The sequence below is a fragment of the Neoarius graeffei genome, chromosome 13, assembly GCF_027579695.1.
Source record: "Neoarius graeffei isolate fNeoGra1 chromosome 13, fNeoGra1.pri, whole genome shotgun sequence".
Lineage (NCBI taxonomy): Eukaryota > Metazoa > Chordata > Actinopteri > Siluriformes > Ariidae > Neoarius > Neoarius graeffei.
In genome coordinates, this window is record NC_083581.1 from 30,495,368 (window position 1) to 30,513,114 (window position 17,747).

At 40.0% G+C, this 17,747-nt stretch overlaps 1 protein-coding gene across 3 annotated transcripts in view; it reads left to right on the forward strand.

Moving 5' to 3' along the window:
* klhl21 (kelch-like family member 21) overlaps positions 1–17,513 on the forward strand; it is a 55,763-nt gene extending 38,250 nt beyond the window's left edge. For 2 of the 3 annotated variants that reach the window (XM_060937501.1, XM_060937502.1), the window contains exon 5: positions 4,591–17,513. In XM_060937501.1, the coding sequence (XP_060793484.1) occupies positions 4,591–4,923 (333 nt within the window). In that variant the 3' untranslated portion in view covers positions 4,924–17,513. The remainder of the gene's footprint in view (positions 1–4,590) is intronic. The other variant, XM_060937503.1, reaches the window with a different exon arrangement.
* Positions 17,514–17,747: the final 234 nt, after the last annotated feature.

Genomic DNA, 17,747 nt, shown 5'->3' on the forward strand with positions numbered 1-17,747 from the left:
ATTTGGTAGGGACCTGGATGTTAAATCATCCTGCATTATAAGATTGTTCTGGAAATTTCCAGTAATTTGACACCTTCGGTCTCATTAGTCTGCTGCTCACATTAATCAGATTATTGTGTGAGTTCCGCCGCCGCCACAAAAACCACATCGCCAGGTCTCGCCTCATGTCTATGCTTTACTTGCAAACTTGAGTGCGCTTTTTTTTTTTTTGTTTACATATTACGTAGATGTGCTTATTACGTGTCAATTTGCGCATGCGGGACACTTTTGGGTCGTTTTCCGTTCATATTGGAGATCGCATACAAGTATCATATAATTGGTAATGTGAACGGCCTAACAAAAAAATCGGATTTCACAACAAATCGGATTTGGGTCGTTTCAGGTTGCAGTCTGAACATAGTGATATTTTCCCACATGCTTTTGGGAGAGTTGATGTATTTTTTATTTTTTTATTTTGCAAAATTTAGCCAGGCCTGGATATTTTTCTTTGACCCTACCTCATAGTCCAGACATATGGAGAATACGGGAGATTGTTGTCACATGTAGTACACATCCAGTACTTGCCAGAAATTCCTGCAGCTCCTTCAGTGTTGCTGTAGGCCTCTTGGCAGCCTCCCTGACCAGTTTTTGTCTTCATCAATTTTGGAGGGATGTCCAGTTCTCAGTAATGTCACTGTTGTCTCATGTTTTCTCCACTTCTTAATGACTGACTGTCTTCACTGTGCTCCATGGTATATCTAACACCTTGGAAATGTTTTTGTACCCTTCTCCTGACTGATACCTTTCAACATTGAGATCCCTTTGATGCTTTGTAAGCTCTCTGTGAACCCTGGCTTTTGCTGGAGGATGCAACTGAGTTCATGTCAGGAAAATCCTACTAGGACAGCTGAACTTTATTTGGGGTTAATCAGAGTCATTTTAATTGATGGCTGGTGTGTACCCAAAAAGACTGGATGCTGTAATTAAATCAAAAGTATTAGCTTAAGGGTGTGCAGGCTTATGCAACCAGCTTATTGTACGTTTTTTTATTTTTATTTTGTTTTTCCCCCCTAACACAGGGCTCTACATTAACTTTTGAAACCACTTGTCCTGTCGGGCAAGTTGAAAGGAAATTTACTTGTCCGAATGTGAAGTTGACTTGTCCGAAGAAATATTTGAGGGAAACCCCCCCCACACACACACACAAATAAACTATTTGTAACCCAACAATCTTTATTGCATTTGTTTCCAAATTCACAACATATCAGTCCCCCCAGGATTTCGCGGGCCTTTTTTGTGATTGTCACGGGCTAAAATATCTGATGTTGCGAGGGTTTTTCCAAAAAATTGCGATGAAAGTTGCGGTGTTTTTTAGGTTTTTGTTGTGATTACATTGCGGGAGGAAGTGCAAGTTGTGAGAAATTGTTGCGATTTTCTCTTTTTGTGATTAAAATTGAGTGATATGTTAAATATTAAGTTATTACTGAAAAACTATTGATTAAAAAAACAAAGACACTGAGAAATGGTCCTATAAACAACTTTACCAATATAAAAGATTACTAGGACTACAAAAATGCAGAAAAATAGGCTTTACTTATCCAAATGCACCTGTTGGTTCAAAAGTTAAAGTGCATAGAACCTCACAGCACAACATGAAGTTCCCTTAAAATATAAATGCCTCAGCTTTCATGTAAGAAAAAAACGCTATTAATACTAGTACTGTGTGCAGGCAGTCTCTCCTGAAGACTAAATTAAACAATAATTATAAACTAATAAAATAAATGGCTCAGGCTTCATAGAAGAAAAAAAAACCCAATTTGAACAGAATCTCACAGTATGATGCTGAAGCTGCCTAAACAATGGAAAATAAAATACCATTTTGGCAAAAATGTTGGCATCCATTAATTTCTTGTATTAAGTAAAAAAAAAAATAATAAAGTGCACACAGTCCTTCACTGTAAACATAACACACTTTCAATAACAGAATTTAAGCCTATATAAACACTGACTCGCACATGTAGTGTTGCCAGATACTGCTGACGTTTTCCAGCCCAAAATATGTTCAAAACCCGCCAAAATGCACTTAAAACCGCCCAATCTGGCAACACTACGCACATGCTGCTTCTCTTGAACGTGTACATGGAAGTAAGGGGGAAGGTAGTTTGTCGACGTCACCTCAAGACGACACCAACGATTGGTCAAATTTGTGGGAAAGTTGCGGTGATTGGATATAATTGCAACACCGCCCTGAATTCATGGAGATTGGTCGAATTTGCGTTGAAGTTGCAAATTGCAACATCGCGAAATCCTGGAGGGTCTGACATAGGGCTGCACAATATATCGAAAAAGTATCGATATCGCGATATCATAGTTTGCGATACACATACCGCAAAAATTACTTAAATTTCGATAAAAGGCACATTTTTCTGTGCCGTCCAATCACATTTGAATGTCAACAAGCGCCGCGGGATAACTCCGCCCCCTATTGCAAAACAAGTAAAAGCCTCGTGGTGATGGCGGAAGCGGTAGCAAGTGTGGTGAGACAAACTTGTGTGAGGAGGAACTGGTTTCCAAAAAAAAATGCACGTCTGCTATTTGGAAGTACTTTGAATTCAGGAGGGATGACGTACTGCAAACTCAGGTACTTTGCAAGACATGTACCTGTAAAACAGTGGTGGGGCGGCTCACTGGGACAAACACTGATGTACAGCAGCATAAAAACATAAAACCGCGCTCTCGCTCACTCTCTCTCTCTCTCTCTCACACACACACACACTACTGCTCGCTCGCTCACTCACACACACACCACTGCTCTCTCACCTGCATGTGTTATTAACAGATTGTGTTTGAGTTTATGGTGAATCTGTGTCGCTCACCTTCATCTCCCGGGAGCCGCTGAAATTGCCATTTTGAATGCTTTATGTTAATGTAATGTAGTTTTCAGTTTTTTGTTTACTTCAACTTAAGACATTTTCTGTTGCGCTCACAAAAATTAAGAGATTTAAAGATGATTGATGGACACCATTGCAGGTGTAGCCATGTTTTTCCAATAAAAAATAATGTTGGAATGGAAGCGATGCATTGGGTGTTTTTTTTAAATGCTAGATACAGGGCAGAACGGCGAGTAGAGGTAAGAAAAACAGTATATATTTAATTATCGTGATACATATCGATATCGAGATATTCAGTCATGTTATCGAATATCGCATATTTTTCTGATATCGTGCAGCCCTAGTCTGACATATGCATAATATCTATGAATCAAAAGTAATCAATACTTGGCATACTGAGATAAAAGTTCAAAAATATAGTAAAAAACATACTGATTGATACCATAATTCACCAATTATTATGCTGAAGTTCAGAAGCAATATATTCCAATAGAGTAGAAATTATGAACATAAAATTTTAAGAACAAAATATCACATCAACAAATCCATGTGTATGACACAATTACAGACATCCCAACCTGCTGAAACTCATTTCAGGGAGATGCTGCATGACCCATCGGGGGCAGGGGATTTCTGCAGGTTGGGATGTCTGTAACCCAATCAGGATGCTCTTTGTCTAGCATGCTCTACATGAACAGGCACACGCGCAGTCTCTCTCTCGCGCACTCCGTCATATGTGCGATGCAGACATTAATGTTTCGCGTACACGCTCTTACTCGCTTGCTCTAGATTTCAGGAGATATTATCCAATTTGCGGGCATCAGGGAGCCACTATCAATATGTGGGAGACTCCCGGAACTTCCGGGAGACTTGGGATGTCTGTGATTAAAACCAATCATAAACGACCGTTTACTTTTCAGCTCAAATACATGAAGCGGTATTGGCTGGTTTCGCAAGTGAAATATTGCGCTTGCGCACATCGCTCTTTCTGAATAGAAACATCCGGCGATTCATCAAAATATGTTGAGTGAGATGCTTCGGAAATCACATGAATAAACTGATAAATTTGATATGTAACCTGAATATCGGCGTATTTTGGCACTTGTCCGATTGGACAAGTAACTGAGACGAACTTGTCTGACAAAGTATCACTTGTCCTGGACAAGCGGACAACCGTTAATGTCGAGCCCTGTAACAGATTTGTTTGTTTTTCAATTGAAATGTACAGGTTATAGGTCACACTAAAGGTGGGAAAAGTTGTGAAATTATTTATCATGGTCTCTTTACATCAGAAAAACCTATCATTTTAATGGGGTGTATACACTTTTTATATCTACTGTATATATGGCATTTACTTATAACTTCTTATTGGGTTATCTAAATTAGCAGATGATTTAGGTCATTTCTGGTTCTCAACTTTTCCAAACACATCTTAGTCATAAGTATTTCTCAGACTTCTTGGAGTTTGAGTATCTTGGAGATGTTTGTTGCGTCATCATGTATCATAAGGATGTAGAATTGATTGGACCTTTTGTATACATTATGAAGGGAAGTTTGGGAGCAGAGTTTTTCACAGAGGCTTGGCTGTCTAGCCTATGTTCTCAGTTCTACATGTCGTGGTCTTCATAATCAAAAATGCTTATTTCTACAAGGGGTTATTAATTTCCAAATCCAGCGACATTGCTATAGGAATTAAACACTCAACTCATCTTTTCCTCAGGTACATGTGGGTGGTAGCGTGGCAGTTCTGGGAGGACGCCTCTATGTGTCTGGTGGCTATGACAACACATTTGAGCTGTCTGATGTGGTTGAGGTGTACGACCCCGGCGCTCGTTCATGGAGCCTGGCCGGCCGCCTTCCCCAGCCCACCTTCTGGCATGGAAGTGTGAGTATCTTCCGCCAGTTCATGCCCCTTGTGCCGGTCGACATACCCGAGGTAGACGACACCTACTTGCACTTGCACCGTCCCCATCGCCACCACCAGGCTCTTCAAGAGCTCAACAACGAGCTTAACCAGAACCATCGCAATCGGGAGGTGAACCAGGCACACTGATGTTACTGTTGAACTCGATACTAAATGCACACTTTACCATATTCACCTCATCGGAGAGCGAGGAACATGAACAGACAGTTCCTTCTTCTCTCCTTGCTTGCCTCTTTAAATTCATTTCCGTTATGCTTTGGCCAGATGTGTCTGGGATTTGTGCTGACACCAACATATTTCTCGCTACACTACTCCTAATATCAGCATTAAAATTAAATGAAATGAAAAGCACTGAACTGCATGATGTACACTAGTTCAGAATAATACTTCAGAAAAGCTGGAAGTAATTAGATAAAAGCGCTGTGATGCTTTAATAAAAATGCATATACATGTTAAAAACGTGTATTCTACCTACATTCATTGGATATGAGCAATCGGGTGCTCTGATTGGCTACTCTACTACTAGGATATCAGCTCATATACCGTGAGTAGAGGAAAACAAAATGGCAGAGCTGTTGCTGAACCAGCCGAGGATGAAATAAACACTACTCAAAAACAAAACTCCAAAAATGCAAAAAAAAAAGGATTTGATACATTTTATCTTTTTTCAATAATTAGCATTATTATTATTATTATTATAGCATTTTTCACAAATTGCTACTGTCATTTCCAAAGTATTATCTAGAAATGGAGAAGTGTGTGAGTGGGGTCCGGGGGCATGCTCCCCCAGGAAAATTTCAAATATTGACACAAATTTGGGGTCCTCTGGTGCAATCTTGGCATGAAAAAGCAGTTGGGAGAAGCTCTTAAGATGAGGTGATTTCGGTAGCGAATTTCTGAAAAAGGAATCGGTCAACTCAAATCATTTCAAGAATATTGTTTTTAAGATAATGACGTCTTGCTCGCCGTAGACTCTGGTTCATGTGCCATCCTTCTCCTGCTTGACCTGAGTGCTGCATTTGACACTATAGACCACAATATTCTGTTGGCTCACCAACATGACAAAGTAGGACTGCAAGGCCCAGTCCTGAACTGGTTTAGATCCTATTTGGAGGATAGAACCTTTTGTGTTAAAGTAGGCAGCCAGTCTTCCTCCACTGCTGCAAGTAAATATGGTGTCCCCCAAGGATCCATTCTAGGCCCCCTGCTTTTCTCCCTTTACATGCTGCCCCTGGGCTCTATCCTCGAGAAGCATAACATTCAATATCACTGCTATGCCGATGATACACAACTCTACCTTCCCTTCATTCCAAATTGCACTTCCACCCTCAACAAACTGTTTAGCTGTCTTGAGGATATTAAATCTTGGATGGCACGCAACTTTTTGCAACTTTAATGAAAGCAAAACTGAAATCATTCTATTTGGCTCCTCCTCCTCTGTTGCTAGCCTTGGTAATGCACTTGGTCCTCATTCGTCAAACCTACATAGCGTAGTCAGAAATCTGGGCGTTTTACTAGACAGCTCCTTAAATTTCAACAAGCAAGTCAGTAGCGTGGTTAAAGGCAGCTTCTATCAATTAAGAACCATAGCCAAGCTGAAACCCATTCTATCCCCAACAGACCTTGAAACAGTCATCCATGCATTCATCTCCTCCCGTTTAGACTACTGTAATTCCCTGTACATCACGGGCGATTGCTCTAAGACAACGAGGGAGGCTCAGCCTCCTCTAAAAATGACGAACATCGTGTAGGATGAATTGCGCTAGGCTTATGTTGTAGCCGACCTTATAACATTGCTATTTCAGATCCAGAATCATAGAAATATATGTGCTCAACCCAACTACAGTGCGAAATCATTACGTTATAATTTTCCCCAGTTCGCCTAATGTGTGCGTGAGTTTTTCCCCCTCGTGACAGCGCGATGCAGCCCAGCCTCAGTGGACTTCAATGGCATTTGTGAGCTATGCACTTTTCAATCTCAAAATGCAAGATGGTTATTGGACAAATACTGCGAAAATGCCCGCCCACGGGCTCCGAGCCTCACAGTGGGAGGGACGTGGCAGTTTCCGCGAGGAGACTGGTGATTTGGTGAAAGCGGCCAGATATTTTCTTTGATTGACAGCTCGTTTCAAATATAGACAGGCAGCGGTGAATTTCAGTTCAGTCCCATGCGGATTCGCAAGTGCTGTGGTGTATTCTAAGAGATCAGCTTACATTTCGGTTTCATTCATTACATACGGTTTCTACCAGCTTTTTTTAGTTTGTATATATTTTCATTGTAAATAAAGTGTAGTGTTGTCAAGTTTGCTATCTTAGTTCCAGAAATTTTGTTTATTTGAGTGACTGAACTTGAACTTGAGGGGGCTAGTCAGCTAGCAAGAAAGCTGTGCACGGATGCCAAGCATTGCTGATTTAATTTTGGCGAAGCCATTTGCCAGTCTTCCTTTCGAGGAAAAAATTAAAATTAAAGAGCAGGGTAGACCAACGCCTCAAATTGACTTGGTGAAAAAGGTAGGGAATAATACTCGTTCCTTTCAGCTCTCCTGGTACGAGAAAGTGAATTGGCTAACAGCAAGTGACCCACATCAACAACAGTAAATAGGCTACTTTAGTAATATGTCATGGATGGACCAAAAATATAGAATCTATTTAAAATGTTTATGCTGAGTATATTATATTGGAGTATATATTTTTCTGGATATGAATTAAACACAGCTACAATTTGGAAAACATTTTTAAACAAAAACACAGCCGAGAACATTTCATACTACAGACCTGGATTAAAAGTGAAGGGTTATCAAAATTGTCAATAAAACATTTCTCAGTCAAAATAAGTAAAATATAGGGAAAGTGTCATTGAATGAAATGTGTCGCACCCAGCTCTATGTTTGGCTCCCCGAGGTCAGTGCTTGTGCCTATTCCAGAACACTCTGCTGTTACTGCTGAGGTTCCTGACAAAGAGCTGCTTTCAATAATCAATTTTTAAACAACATGCCACAATTTTAAAATATAAAATGTTAAAATATACCCCCCCCCCAACACCACCATCATGTATATTGGACAGTAGGCTAATGGGCCAAAAGAACATGTTATTTCACAGTTTGTGACCCTGCCAACAATCAGCCAGATCAGAGGCAAGAGTATGGGCAAAATTGATGCGTTTTTTTCTTTTAAAATCTGGAAATATCGTAACCGACCAGCCTCCTGTTTGAAAGACTACCAGCCGCCACTGCTGTACATAGGTGTGTCACAATCAAATCTCAACAAACTCCAGCTTGTACAGAATGCTGCTGCCAGGCTCCTTACCAACACAAAAAAGAGGGAACACATTACGCCGATTTTAGCTCAGCTCCACTGGCTTCCAGTTAAATTCAGAATTGAGTTTAAAATTTTACTTTTTGTTTTTAAAGCCCTTAATGGTTTAGCCCCACCATACATTTCTGAACTTCTGCACCCAGGTCACTCAGGTCACAAAATCAATCACTCCTTACCATCCCACATTCACGCCTCAAAACCCATGGTGACCGAGCTTTCTCTGTAGCTGCTCCAAAGCTTTGGAATACCCTCCCTCCACACATCAGATCCTCCCCTACAATTACCTCTTTTAAATCCAATCTTAAGACCTATTTTGTCTCGCTTGTTTTTAATTCAGACTGACATCTGGTTTTATTTTATTTACTTACTTATTTTTGTTGTTGTTGTGCCACCAATAACCACACATAATCTTGTGTAAATATATGGTGTTATTGCCCATGTTAAGATTCCTTAGCTAACTTTTTTGTGAAGCACTTTGGCTCAACCCCTGTTGTTTTTAAATGACTTGACTATTCTTTATTTTTTGCCATTTTATAGCACATGTAGCCTTTGTGCCTAATTGTGCAATCCTGATTAGCATGGTGTGATACATTGGTAATGGCTGTCCCAACCGCCGAAGCTAACGTTTTGAGCGTGTGTAAACATTGGACAGGATTCTACAGAATATCTGAAGTAGCTGGTTTTAAAAAAAAAAGTAGTAGGCGGCTAATGCTAGTGGGGGCTATCCCCCCAAAAAAATTTTGAAAATTACATGCCTTCTGGTGCGTTCTCAGCGAATGCTAACCATTTCCCTGTAAAATACTTGCAAAATATGTATGAAATTTCCCTCCATGTGTGTGCGCACGCACGTGCTTGGCTTTCTCAATTCCCCTCTGATGTACGCTGCCTGGCTCTGTAACATAACTACATGCACTATGGCATGGTCCAGGCTCAGCCAATCCAAGCGTGAGAATTGATCAACAAATATAGCGCCGCTTCCGGTCATGACTTGAATCGAAGACAATTTCGTGGTGACATAATTGGATTTGCAGCAAATGATGGGCAGTGGAGACGACGTAAATTGCTTGAACTTTGAAAGGCAAGTTTTTGTTTTTTTCTGGGCTTGAGTAGCCGGTGCAGACTGTCTCTGTAGGTGGAGAAAACTGCCGGTCACCGGTGCTTCTGGACATCTCCGATTAAAGATTTCACATAGGTCTCAGATGAGGTTGCATGAAAAGTTCTGTGGCTTCCTCAAATGGGAAGCCCTCAATGGCTATCCTGGCGCAGCTTAGATGAAGAAGGCAGTCTAATGTACAGATGCTGAGTTGGTTATGAAGGCCAACCTTTATTCTGTTGCTACAGCTGAACCTGGCTGTAGTATGAAACAAGGATTATGGTTGGTTGCTGTGCCGTGCGTTGGCCAATGGGCGCACGCGATCAGTTCTGAGCAGCAAATCGCATCCCGTTTCAGAAATAAGGGAGAGTAAACATTGTACCGGAGAAAGAAAAACACACGTGGGATGCAGATTTATTGTGATGTTCGGGCTCCCCACTCGTCCATTGGCGTTTATTTTGATCTGCCAGTGCATCTAACGTTGCTTGTTTTTGTTTCATTGTAATTTTCTCAGATAGGAATTTTGAAGCCCGTCGTTGCAAAAAATTACCCGTTGGCTGTCAAAGATGGGTCGACGGGTCTCTAGATAACACAGAGGTCATTTCGCTGGTTTGTTTACATTTTAAGCGGAAATGATTTTGTCAGACGTTTTGTATAATGTATCAAATTTGCAAAAAAATAAAAATACTCTTTCTCAAAATCCAGTGAAATGTGGATAGAATAAAAGTTATTCTACTCACTTTTGTCATACATGGCTTATAGCCAGCTTGGTGCTACGCACCTTGTCGGGTATCTGCTCATGTACGACTCGATTTTGTGGAATAACTGTTTATATATTTACGACTGTCTGCATCACAAGTACATGACCCGAGACTTTCTATATCAAGATACCAGGTGTTAAGTTTAAGTAAAGATAACAAATACTCCTCCATGTTAATATTTATTTAGTGATGCGTCAGCCAATATGCAGAAGCCACATGGGTAACAGTAACCAGCCAACTCCAACCGATTCTTCTCCAGCTTGTACAATCACCATTAGCACCAAAACCCTGTTTTCCAAGACCCAAATCATCACCCCACAGAATGCATCAAACTACATTTCAGTGAACAGGCTACACGTTTCCGTAGTCACCTTAATGCATTTAGGTTACATTGTTAACAATGAAAATGAATACATCCGTAAATATTATGTGAAAAATAACAGATGTGAGTCATTAGATGATTTAAAGACATGCACTATCAGCTTCCTGGATGACCTGTTGGATGCTGCTCAGCTGAAACTGTTGATTCTGGAAATGAGAGAGAGAGAGCGTGCAGCACAGAAGCCCAGAGCTTTCCTCACAGTTGACTTTAGACTTAATTCGGCTAGTCTGAAATATTTTCATGCTAACAAACTCAATTTAGCCTCCTTTCTTTATCGTTCTGACAAGTGTATAGCTCTCCACATCAGCGACGAGCGAATGGATTAGTTCTCTAATCTGTGTAACCCCTAGTGCTTAATATTTGATGTGAAGTTAGTTTGTTTTACTAACCATCTCCACTGTAGAGCTCATCTGTCCAAAAGCGATTATTCCAGACATGATGAGCTTAGTTTAAATGTAGCAGCCATTGTAATCGGAGGCTCTTCCTTTCTTGGCTACTCTCCCATAAAAGCAAACTATGATCAGCATTTTTCAGATATTACAGTTATGAACTTCAGCGTTCTTCACAAACTAAGGCCTGAAGATGCTTACATGTTGCTCTTACCCCTATGATTTCTTTGACAAACAGTCTGGCCTTGGGGTCAGTTTGTTAAGAATTCTTCTTAAGATACAGGAGATCGCTAAACCACAAGCTGCTGGAATCTTTCGCAGTGTTCTCCCAGAGCGGTTTTGCGTTTCTGGGCCGACCCGCCTTAATTTCATGCTGACATGCTATTTTTTTGCTCCGACACTTGCTGGAAAATTGTGTCCAGTTCCTATCTTGTGATGTTTGGGGCATATTTTCAAGGAAAATCTGTGTTTTGGGCCGGTTTGCTGGAATAATGCACTCAGGCAGACTGGAAATACCTCTGGGAAATCCCCAGTCACAACACCACCCTCGATCATTTTGCTACTGCACTGGTACCATGACGCTTCAGTACGTGGTCGAGCTCGTGGTTTATGGTTTTTGTGTGGTGGGTATACATCTCCATGTTTCAATCATGCCGAAGAAAGGCGTGAATGGCGCTCAGCGTCCCATGGGTTTGTATTTTTGACAGCTAAATGAGAGTAGGACAGAAGATCCAGAAAGAGAAGAGGAAAGAAGTGAAACTGAAGTTTGAAGTATTAAGTAGGCCCAAGTATAAAAGTGCTACTCAAGATTGTGGCATTTGTGCAGTAAATGCAGTCTTCAGGGGTTTTTTTTTTTAACCCCCCCCCCTTTCAACTGCAACAGAACTCCTTTAAACTTTTGGTTAGTGGTGTTCTGGCAGTGGTTCCAGTAATAAAACAGCATTATTATATTCTACATTGTTGTCAGATGATGACTTTATTTGTTGCTCATGTGAAACCCATGCTGCAAACCACCGTATCACAGACCTCCACTTGTAGCAACCTTTTCAACCATATTAACAGTAAAAAGTGTCAGTGCCACTATAAAATGCTCTTAAAAGTCACCACTTGCCAACAAATGGGCTCCCTTTTATCAAAATTTTCCAGGGGAGCCCCTCTCCAAACAAGAGGGGGGGAACCCCCCTCTCATACTCTTCCTCCGCGCGCCTTTGGCGGGCTGCCCAAAAGTTATGGCTTTTATTTTAATCCTGGGGAGAATACGGTTTTGTTTCATTGCATGGTGTGAACATGCTGTAGTTTGAAAGATTGATTCTAGACTACTAGACTGCCAAGAGTTTTGTTTTTATAGACATGGCCACACCTCCTGATGATCAGCTAATCAGGTATTTTTGATGATTAGCAGTTAATAATAATAATAATTCTCGCTGACTGTTATAATTTACGTGGACACACACAGAGGGTACTTACTTTTGCCCACGCTATTTTTGTCCTATTGCAGGTTGGCTGACGTATCAAATTTTCAATACGGTTGTCAATAAAATACAGTAGCCGTACAACATTATTTCCTTGTATATCGCAAATAAGGATGGGATAATGTTCTGATGACGTAATATGACGTTCTGCGGTGTAGACAATGTGCTAATCCAGAGAATAGGCACGTAACGACTCACCCAATTCACAATTCGATTCCATTCACAATGTCTGGTTCATGATTCAATTTTCCTCACAATATTTTTGAAAAACAAAAATGAATCTTTTTATTTCTAGAAAATGCAACATTTATTTTCTTATTCTTTATCAACGTATTCCTTTTGTTAAAGTAAAAATGTTTGTTGATATGAAGAAAATAAAACAATACTTTACCCATGTTTTGACTAAACACACATTAAGTAAAATATTCCTTTTATGAAAAATGAAGGTCAACAAATCGGCCTTTTCGTAGTAAACTTTTATTAAATATAATGTGGGGGGGATATAGCTATCGCTCTGTCCGTCCGTAAACATTTTAGTTTGCGGAGCACAACTCAGAAACTATTAGGAAGTATTTTTCACGAAACCTGACAGTTAAGTGACTAGAGGAGTTGTGCCTTTTGACATTTTGGGAGTTCTGTGATTTTCTTCAACTGCAGTCCTAAAGTTAGCAAGTCAACTGTAGTCCTCAGCCATAAAAGCATCCAGGTGTCCTCCAGGTGTGACTTTCAACTGTCCACATGGGGCCGTCCTCCACAGGAGCGATGCGATGGGACTCCAACCAGACACGGCACCAGGATGGATCAGGCAGGTCTGAGGGGCAGAAGAGGCCAGCATCTCGATCCCAGGACCAACATGTACCTCAGAGGGACAGATTTTTTTTTTTGGGGGGGGGGAGAAAACACAGGTTGTTAGGTATGGCCCAGTGTCACCTGAATAAGTAGGAACAGTATACATTTTGCGCTGAGTACAAGCAGGGACTCCGGCAACTAACTATGACAGCATAACTAAAAGGGGAGAGCCAGAAGGTAACACAGGCATGAGGGAGTCCCGGGACATAAAGCAGCAGCCACTACACCGTCAACAAACTCGAATCAGCAAGCGAGTGGGGACTGACAGCATCCATACATCCCAGTTTACCAAAACACACTGTCTGAGGACCCTCCAGATCTACTCCTTTACCTCATAAACACCATTAACAAAAGGCTTGACTAAACAGATATGTTTTCAGCCTTGACTTAAACGCTGAGACTGTGTCTGATTCCCGAACACTACTTGGAAGGCTGTTCCATAACTGTGGGGCTTTGTAAGAAAAGGCTCTGCCCCCTGATGTAGCCTTCACTATATGAGGTACCAGCAGATAGCCTGCACCTTTTGATCTAAGTAGGCGTAGCGGTTCCTAGAGGAGCAGAAGTTCACTCAGGTACTGTGGTGCGAGACCATTTAGTGCTTTAAAGGTCAATAGTAGTATTTTATAATCAATACGAAATTTAACTGGGAGCCAATGCAGTGTGGATAAGAGGGGTGATGTGGTCATATTTTCTAGTTCTAGTAAGGACTCTTGCTGCTGCATTTTGAACTAACTGGAGCATGTTTATGCACTTATTGGAACATCCAGACAGTAAGGCATTATAATAATCCAACTTGGAGGTAACAAAAGCATGAACTAGTTTTTCTGCGTCATGTAGTGACATTAAGTTTCTTATCTCAGCAATATTTCTGAGATGAAAGAAAGCTATCCGGGTAATGTTATCAATGTGAGTTTAGAATGAAAGACTGGGGTCAATAATCACTCCGAGGTCTTTTACTGCTGCACGGGAAGAAACAGAAAGGCCATCCAGAGTTACTGTGGAATCAGAAAACTTGCTTCTAGCTGTATGTGGTCCTAGCACAAGTACTTCAGTCTTGTCAGAGTTAAGCAGAAGGAAATTAATAAGCATCCAGTGTCTAATGTCCTTCACACGTTCCTCAATTCTATTAAGCTGGTGTCTCTCATCAGGTTTTGCAGAAACATACAACTGTGTGTCATCAGTATAACAGTGGAAACTAATACAATGTTTACGAATAATATCACCCAGAGGTAATGTATATAAAGAAAAAAGCAGTGGACCCAAGACAGAACCTTGTGGAACACCAAACTTTACCTCAGTATATCTAGAAAAATCACCATTTATATCAACATACTGATAGCGATCAGTTAAATAAGAGCTGAGCCAGGAGAGGGCCGTTCCCTTCACTCCCACAACATTTTCTAGTCTATCCAGAAGAATGGAATGATCAGTGGTATCAAATGCTGCACTAAGGTCAAGCAACACAAGCAGTGAGACACAGCCCTGATCAGACGCCAACAGTAGGTCGTTTACTACTTTAACCAAAGCTGTCTCTGTGCTATGATGAGGTCTAAATCCTGACTGATACATTTCATGGATGTTATTCCTATGTAAATATGAGCATAACTGCTGTGCCACAGCTTTTTCAAGGATCTTGGAGATAAAGGGGAGGTTTGATATTGGCCGATAATTGGACAGCTGACAGGGATCAAGGTCAGGTTTTTTAATCAGGGGTTTGATAATTGCTAATTTAAAGGATTTGGGTGCATAGCCAATCCTAAGAGAAGAATTTATTATTTTTAGAAGCGGTTCAATTACTTCAGGTATTATCTGTTTGAATAGATGTGTAGGTAAGGGATCTAGTACACAAGTTGAGGCTTTTGATGCGGAGATTAATGAAAGTAATTCAGTTTCTCTAAGGGGAGTAAAACATTCTAATTGCTGATCTGATACAGTTATATTGTTAACTACAGGGTCACTTGCATTGTCTGACCTTAAATTAGTAGTTTGAATTTTTTGTCGGATATTCTCAATTTTGTCATTAAAAAAATTCATGAAGTCGTTGCTACTACATACTGCAGGTGTGCATGTGTCTATAGTGGACTTATTCCTGGTTAATTTTGCCACAGTATTAAATAGGAATCTAGGGTTATTTTTGTTATCTTCTATTAGGGAGAAGAGATATGTTGATCTCGCAGCACTAAGAGCTTTTCTATACTTCAGGAAGCTCTCCTTTCACGCTAATTTGAACACTACCGATTTTGTTTGATGCCATTTACGTTCCAATTTTCGAGTGGTCTGTTTTAAAGTGCGAGTGTCAATTATACCAGGGTGCTAATTTTTTTTTGTCTCTGACCATTTTCCATTTAAGAGGAGCTACATTATCTAAAGTATGGCGGAACGTTGACTCTAAGCATTCAGTTGCCTGATCAAGTTCTGCAGGGGCTGACAGTGACCCAATCAAAGTTGATAACTCTGGGAGATCATTTATAAAGCTCTGTGCAGTAGTTGACATGAATGTACGTTTAATACAGTAGCGTGGTGAGGTGCATATATTATTACTCAGACATATTTTGAATGAGATGAGATAATGATCTGATAACTTGAGACTGTAGAAGTATGACCTATATTTTCTACGTTTGACCCGAATGTTAGTATTAGATCGAGGGTGTGACCACCATTATGGGTCGGTCCTATGACATTCTGATTAATCCCTACTGAATCTAGAATGGACACAAACGCTGTTTTCAAAGGGTCTTCTGGGTTATCGAAGTGAATATTAAAATCTCCGACAACTAAAGCTTTGTCTAAGGAAATAACCAGATCTGAGATAAAATCTGCAAATTCAGAAAGAAACTCAGAATATGGCCCCGGGGCCTGTAAATAATAAGTAATGGAATTAACTGGGTAGACTTATTTTTCGAGGCTACATACATTATATATAAAAAAGAAAGCGACAGTACAATAAAAATGAAGAGGATACTGGAAAATTATTTGTAGAAAAAAAATGTATAAAAAAAGATTAGTAATTAACGCCAACACTCGCGGAAAAAAAAGACCAAGAAGTGCGTAGCACAGAATGCGCATGCGCCAAGTGACGTGTATTCCTGCGATTGTACATCATTGTGCCCTCTGCTGTCTAAACAACACAATTACAGCTATAAAAAAAAAAAACTAAGCTTATGCAGCCTAATAATAAATTTTTTTTTTTCAATTGAGGGTCATAAATTTTGTATTATGATTTATCGTTACATGCCTAATAGAGAACGTTACAGGACTCTGGTTGTATTATTTGAATTTTTCCATTCACTCGTGTGATGTAATTGTCCTTTCCCCTTCAGTGAGTGAGTTTGTGCGTGTATGTGAATTTTATTGGAGTTTGATCAGAGCACTGCTTTAACTAAAATGCAGAACAGGATTGAGCTTCCGTATCACTGTAGCAAGGAGTCAAAATTCATCAATGCTATGGCTGAACTATAAATGTTGGCGCCTTGGTTAAAATTAGTATTATTTTTCATATGCTTTAGTTTTTTTATTATTGTTGTTATTAAGGACATTTATACGTTCAGTATTATAAGTACAAAAATTTTTACAAAGGAAAAAAAATTCACACCTTGATGTACAAACATTACTCTGGTGGGAGTCATGCTGGTTATGATTATTCCCTCACGCTGGCCCAAGACTCGGTACTGGAGCCGTGTACATTTGCATTGCATGTTATTCCGAATACTACAAGGAGACGGGTTGGAGATGGATAAAGTCTCCTTATGAAGTCGTGCCTAGTGATCCATAGCTTGGGAACTGAATAGACAAAGCGGTCTGCCAAAAGCAAATCACAGCTTCTTTTTTTCTTTAAAGAGTTTAATCCAAAGCTTTGCGACAGACATCATCATCATGACTCTACACCTTCCAAAAGATGAAGGGTTTGATCATGCCATGAATATATAAATGTATCACCAAATTTGGATTGCACTGTGGAGGAAGGAATTTTTTTTTTTAAAGATCTGTTTCTTGTCCTACTTTCTACCTGGACATACCAGACAATCTGTAATGCATGAATTCATCACGTCTTTTGAATTGTGAATTAACGTCTCGATCATAAGTTGTCATTTTGAAAATTAGGAAGTTTATTTATGGATGTGTAAATGTTTTTTTTTTTTTTTTTTAAATGAAGGTGTGAAACTGTAGATGAAGACGCTGTGTTATTTTCTCTGCATCTTTCACTGTGCTGTTGTAACTGGAAGTAGTCACTCAGTAATCTCTTCTCGAGTAGACATCGTGTGTTTGTTTTTATTACTAACAAATATGATCATGTACTCTATGCAGAAATGGTACTTTGTAACTTTTTGGTTACTTTATTTTTCTTACAGCATTTAGTTTTGGTTTGTGGCCAAAATAATTTTTACTGTAACAGGCCTTGTGTTTTGGTTTGCGTAGTGATGTCTGTAAGTGTGATGAAGGAATAAACTGCAGGCAGGACTTTGGGTTGTTTTTTGTCTTTATTTGCACTGTTGCATGTTCAGTAACAGGCGCAATCACATCAGCATGAGGTCATACAGTATGCACAGTTCACGTTTCATTTCGTATTTGCATATGCAGTGTTGGGGATACAGTACTGACCCCACACACAGAGTTGTGGTCAGAAGTTTACATACAGTGACATAGCATCTTGGATATGAATGTCATGGCAATATTTGGGCTTTCAGTAATTTC